Here is a 19,614-nt window from a genome sequence, read left to right as displayed (position 1 = left end):
TTTTTTAAAAATTATTGTTAGTTTGAACAAGACATCCACGATCATTAAATTCAAATGTCGTAAACTTTTAACAACATCGTTAGATCGTTGTTTGTTTAACGATACCTACCATATATATATATATATATGTATAATGTATATATTATATACATTATACACATATAAATGTAAGTTATGACAATTGACAGTACGCTAATATATAGAATAGGTATGTTATTAAACAATAATAATTAAAAGTATCCTATATCCCATCGACGCGCGTACATTTAATATAACATTAGATAGCATTGAATGATTTTTGATTCGTAAATTTACTTTGCATTTTGTCGTTTGTAAGATTTGCATAGAATTACAAAAAAGGTACCTACACAAAGTCACTAAAAAATAATAAAAGAAACTAAAAGTGGTTTGCTCACAAAGTTTAAATTACAATAACATCAAAACACGCTTAATTTGTCTCAGACGAAAGTACACCGTACCATGTCGGACGTCGGTGGTTTATTTTGTAACAGCTCCATGGAATTCAATTAAAAATCGTGTACAATCATGACGTGGACTGTGAGTTATTGGTATACTATGTACCTACCTATAGTTATTGTTATAAACACATAGTGGGTTTAAATTTTGATGCGTGAAATTAAATTTCGAAGCCCAGCGATCTCGTTTTAAATTTTAAACGAAACACGTTACGCAAAACAAAAATTCAAGGAGAACAAGTTTACTTATACAAAGGTTATAATATTAAACGTTATTAATGTTATACGAAAAATAATAATATTATTATACTCGTAACCACTTGCGCTGTGTTAATGCGTTTTAGTGCAATTAAGGTACCTATTAGATTTTGTAAAGAGCGACGACAATGCATAATATTAATCTATTAAAATATTATATGTACACGCATTATCTCGTGAGGTTGCAGTGATGTAAAGTTTTCGGTTCGGTTCAAAAATCTCCGCACTATTTAACGTAAGACACTCATTATTTCAATAACTATTGCGTTTTTGAAAATATATTTTTACATAATCTTAAGTCGTTATACACAACAGTTTTCTAAAAAAAATTACTATTTTTATCATTATCAACTTTTCTAATGACAACATGCATTTTTAATTTTTATATTTTCTAAGCAAAATATTTTTTTGGAATACTTTGATGTATAAAAATCGAATTTTGAACGAGTAGTTTATGCGTTATAACTTATAAGTAATTAAAGTTTATATGAGCGGAGTAGTGTGGTACAGGGTTACCCCGAAAAATGTTTCTCCACTATAATAATATTCCACTCATCTAAACTTTGAAATTTAAACACGTATTACTAATAAATGACTTGTCTGAAATTAGATTTTTATAGATTGAAATGCTCCAGGTAATATTTTGTTTTTAAATATGAAATAATAAATGTAGGTATGTTGTCATTCAAAAAAAATAAAAAACTTAAATACAATAACGATAAAAAAATTGTAAAAATATGATTTTTTCCTCCAAAATTGTGGTCTTGTAATGACTTGAAATTACGTAAAAGAAATATTTTCAAAAATGAAAGTGTTTTTGAAATTAAAAGTTTTTACGTTAAATGGATCACCCCGTTTATATATCATAATAAATCATATAGATGGGTACATTGATATTTGGTAAGAATAATATTGTAAAAACGTAAACTGACTCCGATGAGGTTCCCTTCGACGAACAGCTGCGGCACTGAAATGTCGTCGCCGCCGAGACGTTCTCGGATTTCCTTCTGCACTTCCCGGCTCATGAAGACGTCTCTTTCCACGTACTTGACCAGATGAGTCCTCAGTATTTGCCTGACCTGGAGGCACCGCTGGTACGTGTCCCTGACTATTCCCATGGTAGTCGTGTACAACACCACTTTTCCGGCCTCTTTTTCCTGCCACGTCTGAAACAACACAATCCGATTGAACATTATATTAACGCCATCGAGTACAAAACTATACATTATTTTATTTAAAATTTTTACGGACACATATTATGTGATGGTATATATCACCGTCTGTGGGCGGATAATAGTGCGAATTTGTATATTTTTTCATGTGTGCCTACGTCACTATATAGAGTCAACATTTTGAGGGAGCAAAAAAAAAGATATTAACCACAAAAATTTGCCTACTGTTTATTTTTTCAAACGTGAAAAAAAATGTATGGGGTAGCAAAAGTACCCCTTTGTACCTCATGTGTTTATATGGCAAGATATATGGGGGTAACTTTGTATATAATATATTAGCTGCATTCTGTTTGGTTTTTCCAGTGAAAGTATGTATAATGAATAATGATATCCGATACAAGAATAATATCATGGAAAACGTTTATCATTATTAAATTTTTTCCTATACGACTTAAATCGGACTGTTTATTCGGTTGTCTTAAAAGACACGACGTCGGTTGCTGCAGGTACCCGCGTTACGGTATTCAGGTCAAGGAATGCGCGAAAGGTGAAGGTTCCGGCATGTGCATGAGCTTAACCGTTTACCGTATTATATATAATATATATAATATGTTTGTTGGATTGGGTTCATTTCGGTGAGGTTAAATTACCAAAAGCGAAGTAAAAACCACGAGTGTAAATATTGTCGTGTTCGCCAATATTATAAATATATTTATTATATTAAACATATTCGATATAATATAATGATATGTAACCTCCGGACAGCCGGTAAATGCGCAGTCGAAATTAAACGCGATCGTTTCGACAATTATTAATAATATATACATGTTAAAAAACTATATTAATAGAAACGTGTTCGTGTCGAAAAAAATCGACCGTAAATCATTATGAGAAGTTATACACTGCATATACGATTGCAGTATTAATTTCTTTGAAATATAAACGTACCAGCTCTTATTATCGATACCTTTAACTACCTAATTTAAATATGTCTTAAAACTCGTTCGAAAAAACGGAGTAGGACTTGTTTAGGGGCCGGGTGTTACGATTGTTGCGTAAGTAAAAATATAATAACATCTAACATTATGTGTGTAATATTTGTTAGTGAAAAAACAAATGCAAATATTTGTTTTACGCAAAAGACTATAGGTGTACAAGGCGTAGATGATGACTAACAACATACGCAGGTGCCTGTACCGCATAACATGTACGAATTGAGATAAAAAGTATGCTCGCACAAGACCAAAAGCTCTGACCTTATAATGACAAATATTGTATAATATTGCTAGAAATCCGTATGCACTCCAGTGCGGTCATGGATGCCGACTACTACGTTTTTATTAATTACAAATTATAATATTATGATCACGAGAACATTCCAAACCATATGCATATTATTTATTTATATTTATCAGAATGTGCGTGTGCGCATACCATAATATTATGTACAACATACATATCGAATAGACGCTGATTATAATATTAACTATGTATTATAAATTTACCCATACAATATGCATAATACATCGATGACCGATCGACCTCCACAAGGAGATTCGGGCGAGCGGGCATGACGTGTTAGACGACAACGGGTATGAAAAGAAAGATGAGATAAAACGTTGGCGGGGAGAATCGACCGACAAGGACGTAGATTGAATGACCCGTTTCGCAATTAAAATATACTCGCGAGTATGTGTGTTTGTGTGTGTGTGTGTGTGTATACCTTTACATATAAATACGAATTTATATATACATAGTAATAATAATAATAATAATAATAATAATAATGATAATGATAATAAATAAATAAATAATAATAATATAATAGCGGCAACATCGGCGGCGGTCTGGATAAAATGGAAGGCGATTCGCGCCCGGAGGCTGCGTACCCGATGTATAATATGTGTGTGAGCGAGGAGAAGACCGCTCCTTTTTGTATTTATATATTATATTATACACCTTATAATGTGTACTATGCATTTGTGTGCATGTGTGTGTGTGTGTGTGTGTGTGTGTGTGTGTTTCCTTCTTATTATTTTTTTCATGTTGGGTATCATTGACCCGATCGCGAGAGCAGATATAGGTATACGCAAAGATTTCTGTTCGCACACGAGCGTACGCGCACGCGCGATCTTTCGTTTTGTAACATCGTTTTGCATTCCTCGCGACCGATCGAACATAACAATAATAGTAATAATAATAGTAATATTTATTGCAATACGTACGCACTCTCATCTTCCTCTCCGTGTCTCTCGCATTAACGTATAAATTATAATAATATGCCAGAAACATTTTGTCTTGTACAATATTATGAGTATTATGACATACGGTGGTATATTCGGACTATCGAGTATAAACTGTGACGTGGTGTTGCCCGAATAATGTGTTTTGGAGAATATTTTTTATTGCTAGGCATTCTGCTAATATCATTATATCCGTTAAATGGTTGTATTCTTAATATCTATAAACATAAAAGTATGCGCATTGCATTGTAACTAGGAAAAAAAGGACTCCGAAAACTTACGAGTTGCGAATTACGAGTTTACGTCTAAGTAGGTACGAGTTTTCGGACACCTATTTTACTAGTTTAACGAGAGGGAGGGAATATATTCATGAAAAGTAAAAAAAAAGGATAGATGTTTTCAGTTTTGGTTTTGAATATATTTTTCCAATATTTTCTACATACTTTTTCTTCGGAATTTCCTTTGACTGCATTACTTTTCCTTGGATATTACCTACTATCGAGTGCAATATCATAATATAGCGTGTCTCTCACTCACACTACGCTTTTCCTTGTACATACCTATTCTCTACCCGCATCCATTCTGTACGTATAACACTTAGATGGTTAGATAACTACTAAAGTACTAACTATTTAAACACTTACTTAATGAAATTTATAATAATACAACTTATAAAAATAGCGAAATAATTTAGTCATAAATTACAATTTTGAATAACATTTTTATCTCGAGTTTACTAATGAGGATTTAGATCTTAGATTATATAAATTTTCCAAAATGCATTTTCTAATTTACGAATAAGGAAAATAAGTGATAAACAAACATTTCGGTGGTCGACACCTGTATACACGCTACAGAGTAAAAAGCTCCGCGTGTCATTTATAATTTAATATATTATTTTCGGATATATAGACAATATATATACAGTTTGATTCACCAAGTGACAAGTATACTCATCTTTTTCCTATATCTTTAACAATTAATTTATTCAAATTCTCAAATTTCGGACCTAACCTAACCTCACCTACTAAAAGAAAATATTTTCAAATTCTTGAGATTTGTTGTACTACTTAAAGAATATCTTATCAAACTTCTGTTTTTAAAATAAAAATACTTTTCAAAATCGATGTACCTAATTCGAAATTTGAACGAGTAGTTTCTTAGTCAATATTAAGGGCAATAGTAGGTACATACTTAAAACTAGATTTACAAAAATATAAAATAAATGTTCATTGGTAATATTGGATCTAGTGTTTAATGTTTATTGAACTTGAATAATTTTTACAAATTATAATTAATTTTGATGGATTAATATTAATTACTAGAACGTTCAAATCACCAAGCACATGGACCTATAGTAATTATTATCCTTACTACCCATAGTCATCATATAATACAAAAAGTATTCTTTCGAATTTTGATTTTGATACGTCAACATTTTCATAAAAATTATCTGCTAAATAATTCACAAATTACAATGGCGCTCCTCCTAAACAGGAGTTTGTGTCTCCGCCGGACACTTATTAAGTAAGCGGGTGGGTAGGTAGTATTGAAATAAAACACGGATTTGGGCTTTATAGTAATAGTATATTCAACAATATCAAAAAAACCGATTTTTTTATAACTGCTTTGTTGAAGAAAAAAAGGCGAGCATAATTGGCGATTCGCCCTGTATGGTAATAAATAATAATTATAAAGATAGGAAATAATAATATAGTAAAAGCTACGTAGGTACCTATCTATTATACGACATTCGGTTCCGGCTAATTTCCAATAGCCCGATGGCATTTAAATAACCGTCTGCGGCGAACAACAATATTACTGTACCAATACCTATATCATGCACGCGTTATGCTATGGGTAGGTACCGTGTTAATTGTTGTCCATTTGTGTATGATAAATGTATTATATTGTTATTGTTTTTAACATAATAAAATATTATACATTGTATCGAAAACCCGGGTCGCCGGGCGCGTTTCTCGCGGCGGAGAAAAAAACGCGCAACACGCTGAGCTCCGCAGCAGTCTTTTATCCTCGTGCACCTCCATAATACCTATAGTGCTCCTACGACGTATATTATAAGCTATAACATATATTATTGTAATAACACAATATGTTATACGGTACAATGGACGGTTTACAAAACAAGTCGAGTCGCGTTCAATCGGTTTTGGAAAAGTTAAGCGGTTTTTTCTCTCCTCGCATCGTCGGTTTATTTTTTTCGTCTCAACTGCAGTCGTAAGTACGCTATAATAGCCGATGTATCATGTATGCATATAATAATATTATGGACGTACGCAAATAATGTAATTTGTTAAGGGATTTTTTTTTTAAATTTTTACCTACCTAGGTACCTATACTGAGTGTAGGTACGCATTTATACGCGCGCGACGTTTGAACAAATGCGATTCGTATATTATATATAGGTAGTAAATAATATTATATTATATAGTTTTGACTTTTGTTTTGTATACTCAACACTTATTGTAGACGTATAGAAAATTGTAGTATTGAAAAAAGGTCAACTGACTATTGCCACCAAATCTTTCAAATTCATCCTTATAGTACACACAATTAAATAACTCAAAAACTACTCTTTTGAATTTAGATTTTGATACGTCAAAATGTTCAGAAAAATTATCCACAAAATAATTTACAGTAGAAAAGAGGGGTTCTAATTTGAAAATTAAATGTTTGTATCCCCACAGAACACTAAGTAGGGCAAAAAATAGAATTCGAAAAATGGACTTTAAATATATTTAAAAATTACAAAAACAGATTTTTAATAGCAGCATTATTGAAGAAAAAAAGAGGGGTGAGCACGCTCGGTGAATCACCTTGTATATACGAATATATACATTACCTCCCCCACATAATATTACAATATAAATATATGTATTGAACGTAGTCTATCGAATGAGATAAAATGTCATAACATTTTATTGTCTTACAGCGCTATAATAATTCGCCATGATAAATTATTATGAATTATTAGCACATGACATTATTGTAGATCACGTTTCTACTCGGGAGGTTCAATATAAAAAATAAATATTTAGGACAGATAAATTGTGCTAGGTTTTTTTTTATAATCGAATGTTAAATAAAACAATATCGTAATCCGCCAATATGTAACTCCTTGAGCTGAATAAAAAAAAATGTGCATTTTAATTAATAATTACGTCATTTCTATGACGAATTTCCGCACGGTGGTTTGAAAAAAAAACTCATCCATTTCACCAGTTCCGATACGTATTTGGCATAATTCACCACGAATATGAAAAAAACTATTCATTTCGATATAATGTATCATAATACGTGTGAAGTAATGTGTTTTTTTTATTGTTTCACGACATTTTTTAATTGGTTTTTGTAATTATTTGACATGGACAGTCTGTGCTTTTTTTACAGGAAGAAAACTTCACAGACACCTTCATAAATTTGTCTTTTTTAATTGTAAACATTTCTCACGCATTGAATTGTAAACGAATTTCTCTACTATACCCAACTCAATTAAGTTACGAGTTATGTGAATCGAAATTTTGTGTAGTATTGTAAGATTTTTTTCTAACCAATTTAAATACGAATCCTATGTTACCTAAGTGTGTTGAACAATTATATTTAAACAATTTTATTCTATTACAAACATAATATAGTATAAATATGTAGATATATAACTCTGTAGAGGCACCTACTTATATTACATAAAATACAATATCCAGAACACATCACATAAATGGTTATGCACTCAAGTATACACATTTATATTATTATAATATCATGTAATAGCTAGGTATTATAAAATGAATTTTGTATTTTTTATAACTAAAAAATGTTTTGAATAATAACATAGTTATTTACATGACAACACTATAAAATAAATCTTGACTAGCTTTATCAACTCTATATTATATATCTATTTTTATTTGACACGTTCCATAGTATATAACATATTATACGAGTTCATAAGAATATAATAATAATATATAATATGATATTACACTGTGATAAAACTGACGTCTGACTTCTAGACACGATATACAGCCGATATAGGTAGGTACAACACACAAACACTACAAATAGGTATAATATTTTATTTCTTTTTTTTGATATTTTATAAATTCATAGTGCAGTGTAAATTGTTTTTTTTACTACTTTTATAAGTTGTTAAAATATTAAGAAATCCCATATTCATAATATACTTAAACGTCCTATGAAATGTATTGTTTATAACGTGCCAATGACAGTATTTTAGATTTTTAGCACGTTGTACATATTGCCATATTGGTTTAACAATGATGTGTGTATGTGTTTTTTTTTCTGAATTGGGTCTGTCATCACCTTTTAGACGGTGAGTCGACCTGGCACCCTTAATAAAAATTTTAACTACGAATCAATTCCACTTTATCGTAACCATTTGTAACCGTCATTTCTGATAGCATTTTTCAGACATGGTATAATTTTCAAAATATTTAGGTTCTTTTTTTAGTTTTTTTTTTTATTAATAATGATAAAAATGTTTTTGCTCGGTCAAAAACCTTGAAAATTTAATTCAAGGTTCGTCGCATATGTTGTTCTTGTTTGGGTTAAAAAAAAAGTTAGCGTGAAATCATGTTAATTTTTTATGAGCGTTTGAAGTTCAAAATTTGAAAACATTGAATATTAAAACGAATACTATATGTAACAAAGATTTATCTCAAAGGATTTTTGTTATTTTGATGTTCTTCATAAAATATTAGTCGCAGAAACTTGAAACATTCTACTATCCCTTACAATTTTATGATAAATCATTTTCAAAATATTATTTAGGTTAATTATAAGCTATTTATATAGGTACAATTATTATAGGTAGGTACCATGAACCTATTCACACCGGTCTACGGTACATTGGTACTGACTTTTAAATTAATAACAGCCGGCTATAATAATATGTAGTATGTTTTTGGCAAAAACTAGTTCAACCTACCTACCACAAATAGAAGTGTAACTAGTAGCAATAAAAGTATTTAATAAAATATCCTTAGAATTATAGGCTGACAAAAGTCTCCACCCAGATTCGTTTTTCGTTTAGGTACAATGTCTTATCATTATATTGAATTCAAATTCAACACATCCATTACATACGACGCAGTGACCTACACTATGACGAGGAATACCTACTCGATTCCTACTAACTATACAGCAGAACGACTTCCCCGGGTTTTTTTTATTAGCTTTCGACCGTCGTTTTTTGGATGTCTCGGTTGCACGTCTCTCAATGCAAACCTACAACGCGTACCTATCTGCGTACTTTATTATAATATTATTATTTCGTATTTCCTATATGTACAATAGATATACGCCGCGGCCGTTTGTATATACGTTTGACAACTCAATGACGGTTTATGTTTGGTTACTCCGGTCTAGTACCTACGCGAAAACAAAACAATAAAAAGGCGTAAATCCATATGGGAACGCGCAATGTAGTCCGCAAACAATAATAATTATTATTTGTACTATGTAGGTCTACTACACAAGAATGGCAACCCCGCACCTCCGAGGCGATATGATAGGTAGGGTAATACGTGGCTAATTCCTCGTTTACACACAAAATATATTGTAAAACCTCGCCGCCGGTTCCAAAGAATAGTGATACGCTATTGTTCGGGGTTTTAATTACATACCTACGTGTTTGATTATAACAGCAGTTGCAGTATATACAAGAGCCGCAAATTTGGAACGATATACGCACACGTTTATGTATATATATATTGTATTGCGTAAGTGTATAATTATTTAGGCATACGCATATTGAAAATATAACGGAAATGAGAATAAATTATAATATTATGTTGTTATGTTCGCAGAGCAAAAGTGTAATAATATATGGGGCACGCGGAAATAGGCACTACTTTTGCTACTAATAATCATAATAATAATTTATGCAAGTAGGTACGCGATGTACTAATCACGCAATGGTTAATATATTATATTTAGCGGTAAATGGGTACATATTATGTTCTTATAGTCACTACAGAGAGACCCATTTACAAATCAAAAATTGTCATCACGGTCCACAAAGTGGGGTGATATATTATTAAATAGGTGCTTATAGGTAACCGTTGGTTTTTAGGTCCATATGACCGTTAACATCCTAAAGGCTATTTTTGAAACGAAAAGGTTGTTTGGAATAAAATCGTTGAACTTCCAATACATAAAAAAAAAACCATTGATCTTGAGGATAAGATGAATTATTTATTGAATTATAACCCTAGTTTATGTTTAACGTGTTTTTTTTCAGCTAACGATTGTTAAAAATAACGTTATTATTGTCTGTAACACCTACATTTTAATTTAACTATTAAGCCAAAATATGTTATTTATCGATTCATATTATAGTTGAGGTAGATTACGGAGTTTCCGGGTGTTATAAAATACTGCCTAATTTAAAGTTAAATAGCAGAACGAGTTGTAATAATACTGACGAATAAAACAATTTTCAGACGAACACTTTAAGATAAACATTATATTAGAAAAATATTTTCATAAAAATCATGTGAAAAATCGAACAATGGGTAAAATTTCAAGTGAACCAAATAAATAATTTATAGAAATAAAATAAACTCAACAATAACGGTTAATACACATTTTGGCAATATGCAATTATATGGTCATTTATAACTCATTAACAATTATTATTATTGTTATAAGTCTATATTTTAATAGTGGTATATTATTATAAAATAAAATAAAACGGACAGGATAGATGTCCTAATAATATGCATTACCATTATTATTTTTTCCAACGATAGAAGAAAATAATGCGTAAATTAATATTTGGACGTTAATATAGTATAAAATCACACGATAAATAAAAATGTGTTCACGTTGACGTAATAATTTAGACAATCTCATTTTCGGAGACTCGTGTATACATTTCTGAGTAAATAGACGTTGGATCGTGTTTGGACTTTAGAGACCGTATATTCTCGCATTTAATATGACGCATAATCCACCGAGAGATGAATGAGTTATAGCCTTATAGGTAATCGAATAAAAAGCTACCTACGTTTTTGAATATTTTTACGAAATAATGAAAAAAGCAACGAGAAAAATTTCGTACACGTATTATTGTGTTATTATAATACTCAATATTGCTCTAAATCGATCACGTTTTATTTTTTTTTTCCTTTCGATTTTCTCGCTTCGTTCACTCTATATAATATTATAATAATATATTATACGATCGGCTGCAGTCTATTCGTGGTTGTAATCATTTTTACTTCCCATCAGCATATGTCGGTTTGCAGTTCAACTGTTTAATACGCATATATATATGTTTAAGAATAATGAGCAGGTACCTCCTACATATAATAAACTCGTACTAACACGTGTTGTACCTCTCTACCTTCTGAATGGCGCGTAAAAAAATTCTCATCTTGTCAAAACATTGTAAGTTCTGAATATACATAATATACCGGCCAATACATTAGTCCAATCAGGTAGATAACCTAATTGGAAAGTTAATAGTGTCGGTCGGTCTGCAATATAATCAGTTCTACTATAATACGACTGCAGCGCTCATCTATTTTATATCCGTCCAGCACAGGCGACTTGCAACAGATATTACCTATACGACGCATATCATATTATATGATACGAATATTATGAGCTAACGTTATGCACATATATTACGATGTTCGAGTAATTCGTATGCTAATTTTCCGACTCTAGAGTATAATATTATAATTGTGTTATATTATTATGTGTGTGTCGCACTGTCAGATATACTATGGTCTATATAATATAGTGGAAACCTACCTACCTAAGAGTCGATTAATGTCAACGCAGAGCGCATGTAGATGTAGATAACCGTCGAGCACGTCGTCGTCATCGGAACTTAAATAAAACGACGACAAAATACAGTTTAAGACTTCTTATAGTTCTTGTATATGCCTACCTGCACCTACGTCATATTATACAAAATATAATATTGTATGATAGGTATATATCATTATTACACCGTCGTTGTAGGTAAATGTGACGCGATCGAATCGGTCGAATCAAATGACATGGTACCTAGGTAAATCGTACGTTTTTCATTGAAATTTTTAATGAAAATTTCTGTCTATCATTATGCACACGTAATATATTATAATCAATAATAATATTCATCATGCAACAATGAATAGACATATTTTTCGAAAAAACACTGGAGTCACGCCTACAATAAAATTATGCAAGGCAATATGTTTATTTTTTTTCTCCAGTTTCAAAAAAAAATATATATATATATACATATAAATATAATATTATACCCATATAATTTACACTAGAAATATTGTTGTGGACAAACATTTTCTTGCAACAAAAAAATCGCATACAATGTGCATAATAATAATGTAATGTATATTTAGGGGGTATCTACCTATAAGTTTCATTATAAATCGGCATACGAATTTTTGTGCATATAATTTGTATTTACAGCTGGTATCTACATGTATTATACGTGTTTGCATACGACCAATTATAAAATAATTAGCGTGTCGAATTAACGTTTCGATACGAATTAATTTACGCCCAATCGGACATTTCGATAGTTGGGCTATATTGGGTCGACAGGTCATCGGCCCACGAGTGAAAGCTTACCCATAGAGTTTTGATAGCTCATACACATAATGTATAATTTATCTATAAATACACGCACACATACCACGTCATATACATATCCAAATATGATAATATATAATATAAATAACAGACGGGAACACCACCGACAATGTTTATATATTAATCTCTCACGTTCCGAATCGACGACGAGGAGAGGTAATGTATACCTATCGTACATTAAATACGCGCATATTGAAAAAATATAATCGCCGAGACTTCGACAAGTGTGTACGTATTATATATAGGTATATGTATACCTACAACAGGTATTGTGTAGTCGACAAGGCGGCTTGTTTGCACGTGAACGAGAGACGATCGCCACGGCACTCGACGAGTGTATGATTATGATGGACTTTCGCAAAAAAGTCGTAAGGTGCAGGTGCGGTATGTAGTCTGTAATCGTTATTGCTTTAAGACGTATTTGGGTTATACTCTAACGCGCATTATATATAGTTTTTTGTTCCCAAAACGATGATTTTTTGATTTTTTCATCACTTACTGTTGTACGTACCTGCCATGTATTATGAACCTTTATGTATTATTGTATTCTATTATACCTATATGACACTGTCAAAATAATATAAATAACAATATAATAATATTATTATGTGTACACACAATACGGTATATTGTTATACACATTGATATTATATGTACAAATATCGAAATATATATAGATGTACATATTGTAAGTGAAATCACTCAAGGATTGATTGGTCGTGATAAAATAATTATTTATCATATACATACTTGTATTATGTATAGTACCTACACATACACTTTATACTGGATTGTTGACTTGGAACTAATATGAATTAAAATTTAAAGGGTCTATAATATATGTATGGCTGACGAAAAGTGTTTCAGAAGTAAGGGTAGTAGTATATTTGATCATCAAGATTTTAAATGCAGGCTGTCGAGTTCCACCACAACTTTATTTTTATTTTTACATTTTATTACTATACCTATTGTATTCAAAATGAACTAATAAATACAATGGGTTAGTGCTTAGTATAAAACTTTGTAATTCATAAATATTTTACTTAAACTTTTAACTGAACCGTGTTTTGATGTTTCCGAGATGTTTTGACTTTGGCGTATATAGGTGCCCGGTGCAGTAATTTAGTTATAAAAGTCATAATCCAATACTGATATACGCCCATGCTCGTAGTCCACTATATACCTATACATTCCACATGTGATGTACTATATGATATGGTAATCGGTAAAATAATAAATTTAGTTAGCGTAGTAGCTGTTCAATTATTAAAATACTTGTATGCTCGCAGAATATTAATCATATAGATTGGAAACGTAAACGTGCGGAATAATAATATATGATAATGTATTTATGTAGGTATATATAGGTATATATCTGAGAGATTGAAACGATAACTTGGAACATAAAGACGTCTTTGACGCACTTGGCACTAAATGAGATTTTCTTATTTTCACGCTGGACGAAACCGAAAACTTTCAAACGTCCGTCGTTTAAACAGTGCACTAGATCCATATTATTTTCGCGTGTCTTGTTTACTTAATAATTATTTTTGTCATTAGAGCGTATTTATTGTACTGAAAAGTGACGAGAAATTTAGTCGTCCGTGTTGTGTTCTGTATAATTATTATTTGTCGAGACTAGATGCGTGTATGGGTATGTAACGATCTATGTACAGTTGAAATAATAATAATATAATAATGTACTTATATTTGTTTGTAATAATTTTGTGTTATCATTTATTGACTAGCTGTTTATATCTCTTCGACCGCAGTATAGAATTTTACCGTTTTACCTTTTGACCGCATCTTTCGGAAAACGACGTATCTATACTATAATGTCCTATACACAGTAATACAGTATACACACCAACCACGTGTGTCGATTTCGAAAAGTGATTATTATAGATTGGCCACCACCACACGGCACACATATCACGTCATAACGGTTATTTTACATTTCACCGTGGAAATTAATTCCGATTTCCGATTTTCCAACCATCATCGGCGGGTGGTTGCAGGTTTCCACACGCCGAAAATGAATAAAATATTAAAAAAAAAAAATAGCGCGAACGGTTGCGAAACTTTCGGACATATATTGCTCCGTGTGCCATTGTTACAGTTTTTCGTTGACGCCGCCCAGCTGTATATAACAATATAATACATATTATTATATACCCGACGTTATATATATATATGCTTATATTTATCATTATGCAACCCCTCGAGTGCTCGAATTATCACGGTCGGAGATATTGTTACGATATATTTTCGATTGATCGACGTGCGCAGCGTTCAGTTTGGCGCGCCAAGTAGATTACACGACTATAGAACGCGCGCGCGTGTACCTATATATAGAAACAACACTCTAAATTGAATATTATATATTATATAGGTATATGTGTATAATAATATAATATAAATTTAATATAATACATAATATTATAATATGATATACTGTATGTATAATGTATACAATATGTGCACATACACACAAATTAAATGCTATATTATGCGGTCGTAGACACTATAATATTGTATCATATATATATATGGGTAATATTATAGACGCGTATTGTATTATTAGTGCGGGCGTGTGCGTGTTCACGTCGAAATAAAAATCAAAGATCAAAATGGGGGAAAAAAAATAGCAATAACCATAATAAATATAATAATCGGCGGAAACTGTTTTTGGTTTTCACGTATTTTCATTGTACGCCCGACGTGAATGCAGCGCGACGATAATACTATTATTATACCTACTGCAGTTATTACTGTTGTCATTATTATTATTAATTATTATTATATGTCTCTCGTGAGGCGCAGACGCATCGTGTAGTAGGACGCACGCCGTCCTGGAGCAGGCGGAACAAACGGAGCACACTGCACGACGAAACCGTGTCACATACCTACCTACTAATCCAATGACTAAAAAATATAAAAAATACGAACACACGCGCTGACGGAACGTTTTGTGGAACCGTGACACCGTTGCAATTGGACCACAGCCTGTATTTATTTTTTTATGATTTATGATAAGTACTTTGCCGAGAGACGCATGAAATTATATTTTTCACTCTCACTTTGCAGCACGTCATAGGCGGGTATAGCGCGGGTAGCCGGTTTAGGTGTACACTATTAGTAGCACTTAGTACCTAAAGTATTATTTCGTTTCCAAATCGTACAATGACGTACTATTGGTATATTTGCGTTAAAAACCGGTGTACATCCATTTTGCAGTCCCGTCCACTGCAGGGAAATCATTTCCTGGCGGTTTTCGCGCACGTCGGAGGATTCTTCGGCGAAGTGGCCGACGTTGAAAGAATAAACCGCAGTACCCGATCCTTTAAAGTCCAAGCGAACCCCGGCCGGACCGGACTTATTTTATACGTCGATATACTTGCACGTGACCGAGTCGGACTGAAATTTTTTTCAATAAAACTGCAGGACCGAGCTTTTTAGAATTATGGTAGGTATATTAAAAAAAAATCGGGCTGTTTATACGCAGACTATAAAACACAAGGTCTTGAAAAATATCTATATTGATACAGGGCGGGGTCTTGAAGAATAAATAGGTAATGAATCGGACCATGCAGGGTTGGGTTGTTAATGAAAAATGATTGGGCCTCTAATAAATAATATCGTTATTAATAATAGTAATAATAAAAAAATAAATGTCACCCATCAGAACATGGTTTGTTTGTTTAATCGGAACACATAAAGAAAAATGTTCAGACTAAATGAATAGGACGTGCATATAAAGCTTACACGTCTACCTATAAGTAGGTACAAGTATTTAGATATTTGTATTTTGTCTTGTTTTGAAAAGAAATTACTATATTTAATTTACGGCAAAAAAGGTGTAACAGAAAATGTACAATCCATGCTATATAAAGAGTAAACATATTGGTCACACCCCTTTGGATATGAATTTATTTTTTTTAATAATATACCTACATATAATTTCTAAGTATTTATTTTGTAGAGAATATTATGGATCAATCGAAAGGCAGTATGTCACATCTCACATATTATGTATATAAAACTTCTTTCATTTAATAAACTAAATAGGTACCGGTTAAATTAATAAAACAATTTTAAATAGTGTTTGATTTCTATTTTAAATAAAATAAAACATTAGACGAAATTATTTGTTCTAAAATCGAAAGAGTAAAATGTATAACGATACAACTTAAATTACTACGCCCGGTACTCATAATATTACATATTTTAATAAATTAGAGTGTTTGGTACAACGATTGGCAATATTCTACGTTTATTATTGTTAAAAATCGTTGTCGAATGGGAATTTATGAGCCCATTGTGTTAATTGAGAAATTGACCTATACTTTCATAAAGCTATTTAGTTATAAACGTGTATTTATTTTTTATTACCTTATCGTTTACTTTAAGCGATATTATAAGGACATTTTTGTAATAAGAAATTATGTTTGCCAATGATTAGTAAAAAATGTTGGAAATATTTTATATTATTACACGTAGGTACCTATAGTTAATTAGTAATTACTTATAACAATACAAGGTGATTGTTAAAGGTTAATAGTGTTAACACTCATTTTCTCAATAAGTGTTAATATTTTTACATAGCATAAAGTCGCACAACGTCAATGTAAAACAAAATTTTTGAAAAATAAGTCGACTATGTTTAAGTAATTTAAGTGTTGATAGAGTACCTAGCCAAGGGTACTCCACAAAATGTTGGTCTACTACTCCGTTATTCAAATCTTCAATTACTTGTAATTAAATTAACTAGTCGTTCAAAATTACATTTTTAATCATTGGATTTCTCATAATCATATTCTGGTTTAATGTATGGAATTAAAAATGTATGCTGTCAACAAAAAAGTAAAAACTTATAAGCTATAACAATAAAAAGAAAATTGTTTTCTATCAAACTTCGTTTTGTAAAGACTTCAATTATGTTTAAAAAAAAAATACGATACAATTCTTTTCGTGAAAATTAGTATTACATTTAAAATAATCATATTGTATAAGTATAAAATTATGTAAATATTATAAATCATAATAAGCGATTATAATCTCCTCACGGCTTATACAATATACATACCTACCTATATTATGCTAAAATATTATGAATCTGATGGATTCGGAGTACGTGTGCAGTGAATTGAAAACAATAATTTGTGTACGATACCGCAAGTTATGCCCACAATGATTTTTTTTAATTAAAAGATCAATAATAAAAAAATCATTAAAAAATCGATTATTATTTTATAGCATGTTTTTTATTTTTCCGTTTAAGTCATATTTATATATGAATATTATAAAAAGTACCTACTATCGTCATAACCTGACATTTTGTTCAACATAAAAATATATATTTTATTTGCAGAACTAGATCCGACGAGTCATTATAATACTTTATTATATGAATTCGTGTAATTCTTTTTTTTTATGACGTGTCTAGTATAACTGAACTCATATCACTGCGTTGTTTTTCATCAAAATAATTGATATTTTATTTATACATAATTTAGCGTTTCACAGGCACGCGCATATAATTATTATGTATATAATATACAATACCTATTACATATATAGGTACATTAAAATATATGCACATTATGTATATCACAAGTACTGTATAATGTTATATTTTTATGTAATAACGTTTCGAAAAAAAGTCGACCGGCTTGTAGGTAAGATTACTGCATGTCTGCAATATATTGCTCATTAATCATATACAATTATATGTTCCCTACTATTGCAGATGATATATTATGTTTTAACATTAGGTTATATTATATACCTACACCTACCTGCGTTATAATATTCATCCCGACAGGTGACAGTGTGAAATTTAAAATATTTTTTGACCATTTCTATAGTAAACTCGATCTTGTAAAAACCTATACCTAATGGAATTGGTTTTTTTTCTCTGCCAGTGTAATACAGCTGTCATTAAATTTGTACGAACGAACGAATGTCGGGTGGTTCGACATGCATATATTATATTATTATTATTATTGAGTGTCGTAAAACTGCTTATCTCCTATCGTACGCGTTCTTCATCGTTATGACGCAACAGAACGAAAATGTTCCAAAACTATTCCACGACGATAGGGTTTTGCAACTCCACCGGCGGCTGCAGATGCAACGAAATCCCGGTGTCACATTCTCACACAGGTATTTAATAATATTATTTATCGATTTCTACCGAATGAGCACAGACCAGACGGCGTTATGTCATGTGCAGTGTCGCAGGTACACAATAATATATTATCTGATGATGTGCTGTTTTTATTTTTATGAAAAGGCACATTATTCGCATGTTGTCGTGTACTGCCGCAGTATAATATAATATAGGTATGTATTAAATATAGGCACTATAATATATCTAGGTCATTGTTTTGGTGGACAAATTATTATGGTCAGGTGTGTCTATGTAACGAAATCGTCAGTTGTCTCATACTAATGATATATTTATTTTTAGTATTAATCATTGCTGCCGATTTCATCAGAAGTGGGTTTTCAATTTGACAACAACATAAAATAAAAACAGTCCTGTTTATTGAGAGAAACTCGTGATAATGTGAGAGTTTATAGTTTTGAACTGTTTAAAAAATATTTAACTAGGTAATTTAATAATTGCTTTGGCTCACAAGTATATATAAATATAAATTGCAATTTTATATAGGTACTTCATGACATGATAATGTAATAACGGAATGTAAGAAATTGTCCGTCACGTTCGAGCCTTGTGTATTTATTCACCCTCAATATTTCTAGCTATGTTTGAAAACATGGTTTTGTTCTGCGCTTTTTTAAACAATAATA

General features: G+C 31.2%; 1 protein-coding gene across 1 annotated transcript in view; it reads right to left on the bottom strand.

Moving 5' to 3' along the window:
- LOC132951464 (glutaredoxin domain-containing cysteine-rich protein CG12206-like) overlaps positions 1-19,614 on the bottom strand; it is a 36,930-nt gene that overhangs the window by 5,804 nt on the left and 11,512 nt on the right. Inside the window, exon 3 of the mRNA XM_061023288.1 lies at positions 1,667-1,900. Within this exon, the coding sequence (XP_060879271.1) occupies positions 1,667-1,900 (234 nt within the window). The remainder of the gene's footprint in view (positions 1-1,666; positions 1,901-19,614) is intronic.

Source organism: Metopolophium dirhodum, chromosome 8, assembly GCF_019925205.1.
Source record: "Metopolophium dirhodum isolate CAU chromosome 8, ASM1992520v1, whole genome shotgun sequence".
Lineage (NCBI taxonomy): Eukaryota > Metazoa > Arthropoda > Insecta > Hemiptera > Aphididae > Metopolophium > Metopolophium dirhodum.
The sequence above is the reverse complement of the archived record's forward strand: the minus strand, read 5'-3'. Positions and strand labels throughout refer to the sequence as shown.